The 15,570-nt window shown below is 39.1% G+C and overlaps 1 protein-coding gene across 5 annotated transcripts; it reads right to left on the minus strand.

Annotated features, from left to right (window-relative positions):
* Window positions 1-9,699: 9,699 nt before the first annotated feature.
* LOC139121593 (uncharacterized) lies at window positions 9,700-14,615 on the minus strand. 5 transcript variants are annotated; one of them, XR_011549319.1, is made up of 5 exons: window positions 14,420-14,615; window positions 13,289-13,361; window positions 12,709-12,845; window positions 12,347-12,421; window positions 9,700-10,193 (listed from the first exon to the last, which is right to left on the minus strand). XR_011549319.1 is itself a non-coding variant. In XM_070686633.1 (4 exons), exons 1-4 carry the CDS (start codon window positions 14,550-14,552, stop codon window positions 10,092-10,094), a joined length of 369 nt encoding a protein of 122 aa, XP_070542734.1. In that variant the 5' UTR covers window positions 14,553-14,615; the 3' UTR covers window positions 9,700-10,091. The 5 variants fall into 5 exon arrangements, 4 of the variants coding, with proteins under 4 accessions (XP_070542734.1, XP_070542736.1, XP_070542735.1 ...); XM_070686633.1 differs by lacking the exon at window positions 12,709-12,845 and having other exon boundaries at window positions 12,361-12,421; XM_070686635.1 differs by lacking the exon at window positions 12,709-12,845.
* Window positions 14,616-15,570: the final 955 nt, after the last annotated feature.

Genomic DNA, 15,570 nt, shown 5'->3' on the forward strand with positions numbered 1-15,570 from the left:
ATTGATTGCCTAAAGATTGATATAAATTCCACGTTTGAGAGCCCAGATGTTTCCTAGTTTCTGAACCTCACAGCCGTAGGCAAAATCGATTTTATTGTCTCGTTAACAAGGGTCCTTGGCGTGACCCTTATCAGATTTATTCAGTTTGTCACAAAATGCGAAATTTATAGTTTACCATCGAAAATGTCATTTATTTAACGGATATCACCTATCGCTGCCATTTCCATGAAAATTAAATAGTTTATCTAATTTAATAACGGAAAGTGCGAGCATGTCCTACAAATATCAATAATCCGTTTTCGCAGCTACGGCATACATTCACTTTTATCGTCTGCTAATTTATGAAGGTGAGAAACGGGGCACTTTAGCGCGCGAACTGAATAGTTTCTACGTCATAAATATTCTACCTGAGGTTAAACATCTCCCCCGACGATGACATAGAGATGGTATCGATTTACTGTCGTGTTTACGGAGTCTCGTTATCATGGCTGATGGAAATCGAAGTTTTAGCGCTCAGATATCGAGGTATGTTGACCTTGACCCGCAGTCCCAGTGTAGGTCAGGTAGAATCTATGTTCCCTATGTCAGTCTGACAACAATTAATTTGTACTGACACGGGATCGTCAAGCCCACATATGATACATTTGCGACACTTTCTTAGCGATGTCGTCATCAGCAAGTACCAACCATCATCTTTTGGCACTAACATTAACACGATAATTTAACTCTTTTAGCCAGTTTAAGTGAGAACTTGCAAACTTTTCAATGGAAGGTACATATCATGATATTATTATACGCCTTGGGGATAGATATTCGGACTCGCAAACTTTTACAATACTTTTACATTTTTAGTCTTCCACTTGAGAGGGCTCACTTTGAAGTCCATGGATCAAATAAAGTTTCCGCCTGGTTTTCCCCGTAGAGTTCACACTGGGATGTGGCCTGTTTGAATTTTAACAGCAGGTAAATATTGGGTAATCTGTTTCTCTGGTACCAAGTTTTGCAAAGAAACCCCTAAATTTTATTCTTGATTTCGAAAGAAAAAGTTTTTAAGTATCCTTCAGAAAAGTTTAGGCGAAAGTTTAAGTCTGTAAATGTTGTGGTGCGCGGGAGGGGTCGACCCTTGAAGGCGTGGTCAAAATGGGGTATCTTTGCATAGCAGAATTGCAAAAGATGAGGCCATGCTGCTTTTACAGAAAACGTCACTTGCATGACTTGTAGCTTACAAAAGTCTGCTGTTCTAGAAAAACAATCATCCGTGTATGCCAACTCCTGACAAACTGGTCAAAATATTGCAACATGGGAAAACCATTTCGCATTGTATGCCACAAAAAAGTGGCCTCTTTCCATCAATTAGGAAATTTAACTTCATTCTGAACGTATACTGTGTAATGGAGCCCACGGGGAGAAATGAGGGATGATTCTATGGCTTAGCACTGTATTTTTATGTTGATGTAATAACCTTAATACCTGCGAAGTTAACATTTGACAAGAGGTCTTTATGAACTAAATGGGCTGGGAAACAATCTCTCGGCGTGCAAGCCAAAGTTACTAGTGGCCTGTATACTTGGTCACGAAACTTTTTGCAGTGCGTTCCTTCTGAAAATGAAGAGAGCAAATGCTAATTCCTAGTTCCACGACAGTGACATGTAACCAACAAATTTGAATGCTTACCCTGACTGTATCCCTTACCATAGCTCAGCTCATTGATTGGTTGAAAGTTCCCTAATGATAAGTGTCCCGGGGGGGGGGGGGGAGGGTTGGCGGTCCTCATACCGCTTTGTTCAATTGTCCAGAAGAGGTTTACCGAAAGTCGATGGCGACTTCGATTTGCGCCTGCACTTTGAGTGCCTGTGGGCCATTTTGAATTCCGCCATGTATAAAGTGTTTGATTCAGCGAAATTTCCTCTTACCGTTAATCAAAATTTTTGTTCGTTCCTGTTTTATCTAACAGTGAACGAGGTTTGCATATCTTCAATATCTATGTAACTTCGACATTGAAATCGATACTTTTGTACAGAGCGTTTCAAGTTCGAACAAAGGAATCGATTCAAGCTTTTAAGGTGCCATTAATTCGATATTCTATAGCTCCTAAATTTAACCTGGGGCAAATGTCTGACATTTAACACTGTTATGAGTATGCGATGGAAACGTGCGAAGTAAAGGAACTCTGTCCAGGGGACTCTTGTAGTGCGCCCTCTGACGAAGACATAGACACCAAGGCGCCTTTCTTGTTTCAAGAAACAGTAGTTCATACACGGTACCAGTGTTTTTGGAAAGCTATTGTAAATCAATCAAATTGCTGTCTATTAAATAATTAATGAATTATCGTTTTATATTTCGATCGAAATTTACGTGGTATTAAATGTCGTCCGATAATTGTAAGATGTTTGTGTTCAGCAGTAGACTTGGCCAGCTTGTCGCCACCACCGTAAAGTGGTAACCTGAGATTACTGTCGGCAAGTCGTCCTGTTTCCTAGCAACGGCTCTCAGGCGATCAACGCTTTCCTCTCCGTGACGGTCAAAGCTAAAAACGTCGCGTTAGGGCTGAACCAATTGATATCCTCGGGGGGGGGGGGCTTGGAAGATTTCGGGAAAAACATCCCGAGAGGTTGTCTTTGGAAAGAATGACCACCAATAACCCCATTTTAATTTTTATATTTACAATTTTCTGAATCAGGAGGGAGGATACCCCCTCCTAACCACCCCTAAGTATCTTGATTAATTGTGCCATTTCAGTATTCCGTATACCTCTATGCATTTGTAGTCTTTCAAATCCTTAATTGGTTTGCGCCACATGTTTTTATATAGCTAGAGCTAACCACAGACAAATAGACAGTCTCTCTATTTATCTGAAAGCAAACCTAATCACTAACAGTATTAGAGCTTGTTTTTCAGATTGAGACCTCGATGACGTCTTATTTTTCTCCAGCAGTAATTTTGCTGTAGTAAAGGATGCTTCTATTTTCTTTCCAACTTTCCAGCATTCCGAAGCAGATGCTGTTTATCTATAGTTCCCTGTAAACTTTGTGCTGCTTTCTACCCCTTTCCTTATTCCGTATTGTCGTGTCAGATCAAGAAAAGCACCTTAACAAAAAAGCAGCAGATTTTGGCATTTAAGCGCACGCATGCGCGCGAAAAAAAATTCCGGTTGGAGGGAAGTGAAAAAAGTATTCACACAATTGAAAAATAATTCCAGATGAAGGAGGGAGAAAAATATAATGCTCCAGAGTCAATCTTCCAAGCCCCTTTCCCCCCCCCCGAATATCAAATGGTCCACCCTTACCCTATATTGTCTCCACTCAAGATCTAAATCTTTTCAATCTGCTTCCTTTCATAGTCACGGTAGATTATATCCCTTTGTGTCGAGAAAACGATACTTCGACAACCTTGGTGCTGCGAAACAAGAAACGCGATATTCCAAGAAGTAGATAATATCACTATTCTATCATTGCTAAGTTTGTATCAATTCCAATAATCCCCTCAGAGCAGAGAGAGAGAGAGAGAGAGAGAGAGAGAGAGAGAGAGAGAGAGAGAGAGAGAGAGAGAGAGAGAGAGAGAGAGAGAGAGAGAGAGAGAGAGAGAGAGAGGAGAGAGAGAGAGAGAGAGAGAGAGAGAGAGAGAGAGAGAGAGAGAGAGAGAGAGAGAGATGGTGTCTTGGCAATTTCGCTTCAAAAACTAATTCTCTTTTTATATCCTTGCATTCCGAATGATGGGCTTATTGCAATCACGCGAGCAACACATTCGCCACGGACATCACATCACTCACGCCAAAGTGAGTTACGCTATACGCTACACTTCACCACAAAAATGAACACTTATTCACCCTACAAAAGTTGTCAGACGGAGTACCGTAATCGCCCGAGCGAAATTATCAATCGACGCAAATGGGACAGAAATTTGAAGTCTCTACGTACCATAAATGGCGTTGAACGAGGTCACGTTGAAGAAACTGTACCTTGGAAATAATGTTGTTTAATTTTGAAGCTCAGAGTTGGAAGAATTAGATGTTGAGCCGCGGTACAGGCGATAAACGGATGTGGCAAAGACAAAAAGAGGCCGAATTTCATAAAAAAATTCAATCGATACAGCTGTTCTGGCATTCAATGTTGTTTGTGGCGCTTGGAGGAATACCTTGAAATATGAGGCGAATCGAAGCCGCCGCTCACTGTAGATGATATGACAATCCACGATATTGGTGCAGAGGGTAATTTATCGCAAAGCTATCATGACTAATATTCCTTCTCTCATAAATTCTGCAATTATCCGAGGCTCCATGCATACTGGAGCTTATTCCATTCAAATCTGACCTTTTTGTGAATTTCAAGGTTAGATATAAATATGTAAAACTAAAAGATATCTAATGCACTTAGATTCATTATTTGCATAAAAAAAGAAATTGGAAAATGTGAGACAAACAATATTCACTGTGGAGTGAACGAACTCTTACCAAGCAAGTTAATGCGATATTAATCAATACATTTGAAAAATTACAACATCAATGATTAATTCTTGCGGCGTTTTTGATGGTTGCATTATACCTTCTTGATTCCATTACTTTTATTTTCTTTCATTCAGAATGTCATCTCATAAAACATCATCCAACCGATAATCTGCTTCTCTTTTACGCTTTCGATCTGGTTAATATCGCCGTTTTTCCGGTCGTAAGCTGACGGATGACTTTGCCATCTGACGCGAAGGTTGCGACTCAGAGCATAGACCCAGGACTGGGTCTATGCTTAGACAAGCTGTTTGCAGTTTTCATATTTGCACCGAAGATTAGTGCCCTCTGAAAGAAAATCAAAGTCGCGCCACATGCTCATGCTGTGGAGATCGCCACGCGCGAACCAATTGCAAAGGTCACAGTCGTTGTTGGTCACGTCACGTGACGCCAAACCAAAGTTTCAAACTACAGGTATGACTGACCTCTGATGTGACGGCACTTGTCCTGTTTGCTATCATTGCATTGAAGTTCAATGTGGTGTCGCGCATTACAACTCTCAAACGACTCAGTGAGCGCGTTCCGAACAAATGAGTGGGAGCGATGAACTATATCTTTTCTGAGGATCTTGTTGTTTCCGAGCTAGCGAGTGAAAGGAAGAGTGTCCCCCTTGCCAACCCCCCATCCACGATGTTATCCCTATCACTACGTCAAATCAGTCGACTCAAACGAAATATCGAGCATGGATCAGGGATGCACGACTGATGTCGACATACAGAAGCGGCTAAGCTGATTCAATCGGACGGGCAAAAGGAAACGACATAACTGATCTTAATTCTTTTGACATCGGTGATATTTCTCAGATAAGCATCTTTAATTTCCATTGCATGTGACCTCTGACCGATCTCTTCAGACTGAATTAGCGCAGTACAACACATCGAAGAGCTAGGGCGGAAATTCGCTTTTGACGGGACATGATATCGTCGGAGTAAACGTTGTGTGGCGCAGAGTTCATATTAAGTAAAGAATTGTATTTCATCAATCTATCATGCTTGCTACACGTTACTTTGCCATCTGATGAAGTTAAGCTTTCAGTCCAGTATACCGCATCACGGACGGGTTAACAGGTTTCCTGTCCATTCTCCGACAACCGGCTAGTTATACGTGCGTCATCGTTTATTTTTAACCGACCTTTCATTAAGGTGACTGTATCTTCAACTTGTCTCTGAGCTCACTGGTATCTGACTTACTTCGCATGATGGTTGCGTATGTGATAATTGAAGTCTGTCGTGTTGTACAGTCTCTCAGCAAACCGACCTCCCCCTTGACATGTTCAACCGATCTCGTTAAGTGCTTTCTTCAGGTCTGCGTGTTTTTCATCTGTCGCTTTTATGCAACCACTTAATCGAGTTACGTGAAAATAAGGATTTTACACACTATTAGTGAGTATTGGCCACCCACCGGTAAAATGGAGGGAGGGTTACTATTCAAGGTCTGGCAATACTGTTACGAGACCGTACTTCGCCGATTGAACGTACTTGTGGTACAAGTGCCTGGTCTTTTACCGATGGATTCGCGATTTCCCAGGGATTGTGCGAAACTTCTTTCAAATATATTACTTCAAGGTTCACTTAGGATGAATTAGCTGGAACACACATTTGTGCCTGTGTAAATGATGAGCACAGAGATTAAAACCGTTCTGAGTGATCGCAAATACACATTCTACAGTTAGTGACCGTAGCCTGAGAATGTTGAACCAATTATTTCATGTGAGCCTGTTCGCAATTTTCACGATAATCATGTAAAACTTTGTCAAGAGCTCTTCGTACAACCTCGGTTTTGTGTTTGATCGAGACTCTTTGGTTCGTTACATTTAATTCAGTTAAGCGACGACTCTCAGAGATTGAAGAATTCAGTGACCGTGTTAACGTTTCGATTATGAAATTTGGTACAAGGTATGCCGAAGTCGTTAAAAAATCAATTCTTCAAATGTATTGTCAGCTTTCCCGCCTTTTCATTAACTTTAATTTGTTTCTCTTTCCGACAAAAGATGAAAACTTAATGGCCAGAGTGTAGTTCTGATAATGGATTGACCGAGGAACTCGGAGTGCGTGGTAGACATGTCCCTTTAGATTTCGACAATTCAAGCTCCCTACTTTCAAGGCAACAAATGTCTGGCGTGAAATTATTTCTAGGTGCCACACAGGACAAGTGCCGACAGCAAAGCTGGTAATGACCCTCTTACCTTTTTACGGCGGGAGCCAACATACAAGCAAAATATGTCGTCAAAGGGTCCGATTGAGCATTTACCATAACCTTTTTATAGTACAGACTCTACACGTCGCATTTTTATGTGTGATTACCAGAAATACTATTTTCAAGTAAATATTGACAATACAGAAAAGAGACTGCAGCAAGGGAATGGTACACGCGGATGTATTTGAAGTAATTCCTTTTGCGGTTTCGGATGTTTGGCGGGGTCTTCATTTGAATATTCGAGTAGGTCATTTAGTGTCCGTGGTTACCATAAGAAACCATAAAACCATGCAGTATTGGTACTCCATCTATCCGATTTCGAAAATCTGGTCAATTTCTCCGTGCATTTTGCGAGGAAGACAAACAATATTATACCACTCAACGGAATAATGTGTGGACTCCTTAAAACATGGTACGTTTATGTGTGACAGGCTCAACCCTTACAGACAACACTATTCTCATCGAAAAGGTTTTCACAAATTATAATTGTGGATATTCAACAGTATTCTATTTTTTGTAGAGCTTGTTTTCAAACATTTACGAACTTATTGTGTTGAAACGAACTGATTGAAGATAACCTCTTCCGCCTTGCTTTGATAATAATTGTTCATCTACTTTAAGTACCAAAGGCATTGTCTCTAAATCGAAATACTTAAATGTATCTGGTGCATATTTAGATTTGCTTTGAGCAGTTTGATATCGTCATTTCATCGTCATCTTTCCCCAGCGACAAATTTACTTCTTAGACATTCGATAAAACGTGAAAAGTCATTCACTCCTTAAAAGGAACGCCAAGATTTGTTTTGAAATAATTTACACTACCGGTTAGCCAGAAAAAGTGACGCTATGACGTCACTTCTGATTTTTGTTTACACATTATTTGTTTGTTAGAAACACGAACTTTACCTTTTAGAAAATATAACTTGCCTATCATCGGTAACTCTCGTTAGATAAAATCTAATTCAACTAACAGCGACAGAAAGTTAGGCCAAAGTAAGTAAATTCTTTGTTTTGCGTCCGCGCGCGCCTAGGTTTATGGAGATTTTTCGGGAGAAAAACACAAATTTTTCTTTCAAAATTTCGCCGTTGGTGGCGCTATTTTGTCGCAAAAGCAAGTCGTGGCTTTTAACTTTGCGATAAAACACTCCTTTACGGCAATCAGATTTCACTAATGGACAATGCGGTGACGTAAAACAGTACTCTCTACACATTACCCCTGTGGATACTCACTGCCTCACGCCGAGGCCTCACGTTCTCTCTGTCTGTTGTGGCTTTGCCTGTTGTGGCTTTGTCGTCACGATAAAAAATGGATGAAAGAAGGGAAATAATCGAAAATACAAAACAGGAAACCTTGCACGGCAACTTGAAGGCATGGTCATTGTGAGAAATCGGAACTTTACGTACTTTTTCGTTCAGTTTGGGTAAGGGAAACTATCAGCTTATTAGAATCCCTCTGTGAAAGTTCAAACTTGTAGTAGGCGGTCGTAGCTGCTCTTGAAGGAGGTCACACTTTCTGCATTAATGACATCGGCTTGTAATTTATTCCAGGTGTCCAAAACTCTTGCCGAAAAAAAGAACTGCCTTGTGTTAAGTCGAACAGTTAGTTTATGAATTTTGGGACAGTGTCGTCGAGTTCTCGAGTCGGCTGCTAACTCAAGTGAAAGGTTGCAGTGGTCGTGGCCTTGATAATTTTCTAGAGTTGAATCATGTCGCCTCGAATCCTTCTTTGTTCAAGTGTTATTAAACCAAGCTGTTTAAGTCTATTTTGATAATTGTAGTCTTGGAGTTTTGGTATTATTTGCCATGCTAAGATTTTTATGTCCTTTTGTAGCCATTATCATGGTGACCAAGCTTGTACTGCATATTCGAGCTGTGGTCTCACAAGTTGCTTGTAAAGACGAAGAATGACATTTTTTTTATTTGATCGTCAATGATCGTTTGATGAGATCAAGCATTCTGTTTGCTTTTTTGCAAACTTATCACATTTGCTTGAAGGTTTTAAGGTAGAATGAAGTAGGACACCCAAGTCATTTTCTTCAGTTGTACGTCCCAGTGAAAGATTGTTCATTGAGTATTTATGGAAGGGGTTGTTGTAGCCAATATGCATCCGCCAGTGTTCAATCATTTTTGTAGCTTGTCCAAACCAGCTTGTAGAATTTCAGGATCACTACACTGCAAATTTTTCTGGTTTGCCGGCCAGCTAAATTCAAGCCAAAATAAACCGGCTTGTTTGTCAGTAAACGGATTGTTTCGAGTTGTGAATTTTGGCTTATATTTGGCTTTCTGGCATGCCAATCTGGTTTCTGTGCATGCCAGTTTGGGTTTTGATACGGCATATATACATGCCAAGTAGAGATCACTTCAGCTTGCCAGTAAGCCAGTTAGCACTGAAAAATGGTTTACAGGCAATCCACTCTTATCTGAACTAGGCTTGCTAGCAAGCCATGTTTTAGATACTGTGGCTTGCCCATATACCAGATAATGCTGAACAGTGGCTTATTTGTAAACCAATACCACACTTCTCTGGCTCAACAGTAAGCCAATTCTGGTTCCATCTGGTTTGAAGATAAGCCAATATTACTGCAATGTGGCTTACCAACAAACCAATTTCTGACTAATTATGGTTTACATGCAAGCCACTATAAGGATTCCTCTGGTTTACCAACAAGCCATTACAAGCTGGCTTGCAGACATGCCACTCTAGGGCTTTCGTATGGCTTGCTGACAAACCAGTTCAATATTAGCCATATTGCCGGGGGTGGGAGGGTGGGGGGGGGGAGGGATAATTATTTCTGACCATCCTTCAAATTCAAATTGGATTTCTTCAAATTTTGCAGACACAGGGGAGGATTATCATACCATGGAATGGCCTATTGGGTCCTCTATGTGATGGAGCTACACAAAACAGGACTGTAAAATATCTGAAACACAAACAACACCTGAAATAGTTAGAAATCCTGCATGCAAGCTACATTAAAAAACAACAACAACAATCATCAAAATTAATTTCAGATAAACATTTATTGCAATTTACAAGAAATGAAACATTAATTGTTGCAACATAATTAAATCTAATACTTACAAGGGTATACTCCCTGAAAATGACATTCTTATGAATGCTACTTGTAAGATCATACTGATAACATAATTTGATGTTATAAAGTTTACCTCATGCATCTGATGCAAAATTGCTAGCTGTTTCACCGGGAAATCCCCTGCGCATTACAGACCACTCATAATTGTCAGCACATTTAGTTCACATCCCAGCTTGTCAAGCCTGAAGTACTCTACAAATTGACAAGTTCCTTTCAGACATCTGATGTAATTAAACTTTGAAACCCTAGATAACTAAGCAAACCCAGCATAACATTGTCTCTTTCCATGCTGCAGAATATTACACCTTCAAGAAACAACACAAACTGCTTGCTCCTTCATAGACGAGCATACCTAAACAGGGCTGCTGCTTTGCATCTCTTCCTCGGAGTTTTCCAGTATCCTGGAATATAAAAGATGTAAACATTTAAAATTTGAGGCACAAGATTAGATCATGGTAAAACACTCAGTGCCAAGCTACTAGTACAATGAGGGCAAGGCCTATCTACTGGTATGTTTAGGGAATTTGTGCAAGTGTATTTGAATGTTCATTGGCAGCATTCTAAATTACAGTCATGTTCTTAAACACATATTTGACTGAAGGTACACTATTATCAAGTCTTTCTTGGTGCACCAATAATCTACATGACTACTCAGGGTAAAGTCTCTTAGCATGAAAAAGATAGCTCTTACAAGTTATTGTCAATGTCATAGGCCTTGCTGCATCATTGCACTGGCAAAAATGTGTAAAACTATGGTTTGAATGTCATGATAATGAATTTCAAATCCAGAATATCAAAATGAATATATTACAAGGCAAGATATATTAGAGTCACGTGCAATGTGCTTTTGAGACTTGCAAAGAAGTTGGAAAGACTTTGAGAAAGCATTTTATCACTCTGGCTATGCAACAGCAATCATTGATGATATACTTCACATGTATATAGTTTGAAATAAGTAAATGAGGCTCCATTAACTGTAACTTTTGGCTACTTCTTCAGTATTTCACTACTGTTTATCATCTACAGTTTCTTGGCCTACTTTCCTCAGCATACTAAAATGCCAAGTATTATGTTTGTAAACACAGCCTGTATTTTTATCATTTTTATAATTGACAAATGAATTCTTGTCCACCCCTAAATGAAATTTCAACAATAACAATGCTACATGTACATACTGTACTGAGTAGCTAAACATTGAGGATTTCATCATGCTTCAATGACTTGAATGGGAAACTGTAGTTGATAAGCAGAACAAAAATGCTGGCAGAAAGCCCCCAAGTTGTGGCTAATGGAGATCAGAACAACAGAACTAAGCCATAATCTACCAATTAAACATATGATTCATGTGAATGAGGGTATGGTTGATGGTCATATCAGCCTTTTATCTTGAAATAAATTGACAAATGCATATTTGGCATGGCCATGTCCTTGTACAACATCCTAGCACAGCTTTGACACTCTGTGTACCACCCATGTACCTGACAACACTGTAGCAGGGGTAATTTTATACACATCCCTGATATATGAATGTGTGCTGTAGGTATGTGACATGCCTAGCACTATATGCATGTACCAGAAGTGCTGATCACCTCCCTGTACCAGGACCTGTGTTCAGCATTTGAGGCACAGTGATGAACACATCCACATACCAGCTGTGAAATTTTCAGCCCCTTTTTACCCTTGTCACATAAAAGCTTACCTGCCTGTACCAGCCTTATTGTAAACACACAGTGCAATTGTGCCTATGCAGACATTCATGTACAAGTTATGTTGCAATTTGCCTATTACAGAACTGTACACATTGCTTCCACAAGGTTGATTTGGAAGAAAATTTCAAGCTCATTTTTTCAAACCCATGTTACATGTACTATTTGCAAAACTATTGTACAGGACTGTTGACACACTAGGTACATGGATGTGAAATGCAGCTGTGCTACTTATTTTTCTGACTATACTATACTTGAGGATATTATTTTAATAGCTGGTAGTCTCTGTAGCTTCTCAGAGCTGGTACAGGTATGTGCACATCCCTGAACCAGCCCTCAGAATGTAACAGGGCTGTGAGAGATTTCCAGTGTAGGGTTACACGGACATCGTTCTACTGAATCTGACAGAAATTATAAATCCAGCATGATGAAAACTCCATCAGCTGTAGCCATTGGCAATTTCCAAGTAGTTTTGTTGTGTGTATATACTGCAGTTTCTTGTTCTACTTCTTAAGGCATAATGAATGTCTAACATACATTATCAACCCAGTTCATATGTGTACAGCATGGTTATTGTTAAAAATATAATTTCAGTCTGGAATAGAATTCATTTGTCAACAATAACAATGGTTGTTAAGCATGTACACAGTACATTGTCAAGCAGAACACTGGTATTCAAGAGACTGTTATATAGCTATCAAAACTGCAGTTTGTACACACAACAATGAAGATTGAAAATTGCTAAAACTTACAGCAAATGTCAGAGCAAACTAGTCAAGGCACATTATGTGCCTTGACTAGTTTGTACTGAATCACAGTAACAATTTTTTTCAACAAGAAATACTTACGTCACAACTGTTACCATTTTTCCAACTGCAGTTTTTCCACCAAAGACACTCTTGAGAACCAAAAATGTTTGATGCCTGTTTAAAAATAAGGGAAATGGCTAATTATGTTTTGATACACCAGACTAAGATTCAATATCATAAACCAGGTGCAAGCAAGTGGCTCCCCTCATATGATTGATTATAACAATAAAATGTTTAAACATGTCTGTCTGTTGTGTGACCACGACAAAGATAATGTCACAGATATGTAATAACAGCTGAAATTTAAACAAAACCCAAAGTATTAGTGTAATATGTGGAAAGATGAGGAACATTCATGCCTGATGTAATTATTATCAATGCACATAACGATACTTGATCACCTTTTATATTCGCTCTTTGAATTCCATATCTGAGGGCAGAGTCTTCATTCTGCTTACACATTGTACTCAGAGAATCCATTGTTAATTTGTTGAGCTGAAGGCATTTTCTGTATCAAGTATGTTATGTCCTGGACAATCTGTTGAAAAAGAAACAAATAATTATCTATTACCAGTAAGTGGAAGTCAATAGTCACATTTGTACAGGAAGTTATTTGCTGAAAATGAATCAGTTAACATTTACCAGTCTTGAGTGACAAGATGGCTCACAAAATTTGTGTAAGCAATGTTAAAGGACCCAAGTTCAAATCATGCTGTGGAAACATAAATTTGCCTTGAATAACAGAATCAACCATTACATCTTTTTGGCCAAAGGATTTGTGAGGTATGTGTCTGTATTAAATCATCTAAGTTGCCAGTTTGAGGTTATATTATCAACATAAACAAGAAATATCATCCATGAAACAGTATGTTTGTTATTGAAAGAATGGCATGAGGATACCTGCAAATAAGCTGTGGCAAGTCAGTTTGCCTGAAAATCACACAGAAAGGAAGCGTGAAACAAATGTGCAGTTTTACTCACTTTTTCTGGTAAAATGGGCATCTCTTTACTGTGGCAATAGCTCTTGTTGCAGCTATTTGTTGGTGTCTCCGTCCTATACAGTCTCCGTCCTATACAATAATGACAAAGGGTTATTAAATGCAATTTTCCTGTGAACTGATGGATGAAAAAATTTAAATAATTGCCATCTTTCCGTTCAGGATGGACAATGGCAAGGAGTTATTAAATGCACAGCGGACTACGGACGACGTACACCGGACGACGCATCCATGATCCACCTCTCAGAATAGCCCTGCGTACAGGTCTGTGTGTTCCCAGCGTTTTAACTTATCCGTCACAGCCCTGCAACGGTCTATGGACATACATGTAACTGGGGTCTCTGCAGTCCGGATGAGGACTGCAACGAAAACGCTGTCTTTTTGGCCGAAATTCTGCTCTATCGGGGCAAAATCCTTTCCCTGCCTACCTTAACCTCCTTACTGACCCACGGAAAGATGCGATTATAACTTCTTCTAACATCCAAAACCGCTCGTTTTCTGAAACATAACGTACTCGACAAGTTGTTTACCCACGGGGATCGCCATTTTGAATCTCTCTGTAACAACCCCAGTTATGCATAGACCGTTGCAGGGCTAGCTAGTGGTGGAGGCCGTATAACGCCGGGAACACACATACCTGTACTCAGGGCTACTCTTAGAAAAGCTCCTCGTCGCCGACTGCTGACACAGTGGAGCTAAGAAAACACATTTGATTATTCACCCAGCACGGACGATTTCGGGGAAACACATTCATTCGCGGTCGTGAAAAGCCATACAAACACGATAAACATACGAAAGGGACAAGCAACATCAGTTCAGCCTGATAAAATGAAATTGAAGGCTAATTTGTTACATCCTTGGCAATGATCATTGATAATGTCAATGAGTAGCAAGCAGTGCTATCAATATTTTCGCTGGTGCACCCGTCATGGTGTAGCGGTATGTCGAAGGACAATGGCGAATAGTTGTGACAAGGAAATTTTCACTTTTTCGACATTATTCAAACGCATGTATGTTACTAAAAAATGGTTCTAGCTTATCGATATGCTTTGAGGAACCGGTTTAAATCAATAACTTTGCAAATCTTCCGCGGAATATGCAAAAACAAACTTACGTTTGATTTGTGGATGTTCATTCCAAGACGTCGGTTGCAACTTGCATCTGATCATGACCCGTGAATAGCTATCGTTGAGGTACATAACCAGTTCTTGCTTGCGAAGTAATTCTTCATCGGTGACGGAAGCCATTACTGTCGACTTGTGCCGGAGTACGGAATCGTAAGCGCTGATACGATAGTCAATAACGCCTCGGCTACGCATAGACCTTATGGTAGGGATTTTACATGAAATTGATAGACAGCTACAATAATAATAAATTATATATCAAAAGAAAGCTCTCTTCAAGACCAATTGATTGCATTTTGTTTGATGAAAATCGGTTCAGTACATGCAGAGATATGTCCTGTTGAATTTGATAAAAAAACTTCTTCCCATTTAGAAATTATGCCATGGTAGACACCTGTAGTTATCATAACCACCAGGTGACCCCATTTTGAACATCGTTTGAGAAAACTAGAATTGCAATTTCTTGTGCTTTTTGCAATAACTCAAGCATTTCTTATTGAAAATTGATGAAATTTTTTGTGGATATTGCTGATGAAATGTTCAATGGTTTTAATTTTTATAAATGAAAAAGGTTATTTAGAATGCTGTTTACTAGGTAAACAAATAAACAATACCTGTAAAAAATCAAATGATACCTGTGACATTGATCGCTGTATGCATTATGTATTGTGAACATCAACAGAATATGATAATCATATTCCATCATATTTACTTTGCATATATGAAAACAGTTATTTAGATTTATATTTACAAGGTAAACAAATAAACAACAATACCTGTAAACAATCAAATGATACCTTGACATTTTAGAACTTGATTTGAATTTAACAAAAAATTCTTTTAGGTTTTTTTTAATTTGAACTTCGAAATTTTTTTTAATTTTTTTTGTGTGATTACAACTGTTATTAAATGATTATGAAATATGTCTGATTAATGTAGATTTTAAGTTAAAACAATTACAAGAACTTTTCCAAAAAGTCAAAAAACTTCGTTCTCAACCCTTTGTCAATGCCGTAAAACAGCAACACGCATTTATAGAATGAACAACTGCATTTAACTGGATGTAAAGTTAAGCTGCCCCGGAAATAACATAGACCCTCGAACATGTCGAAGTCAGCGGTCCGAAATACAAACCAGTATA

This window comes from Ptychodera flava, chromosome 21 (assembly GCF_041260155.1).
Source record: "Ptychodera flava strain L36383 chromosome 21, AS_Pfla_20210202, whole genome shotgun sequence".
NCBI classification, from domain to species: Eukaryota; Metazoa; Hemichordata; class Enteropneusta; family Ptychoderidae; genus Ptychodera; species Ptychodera flava.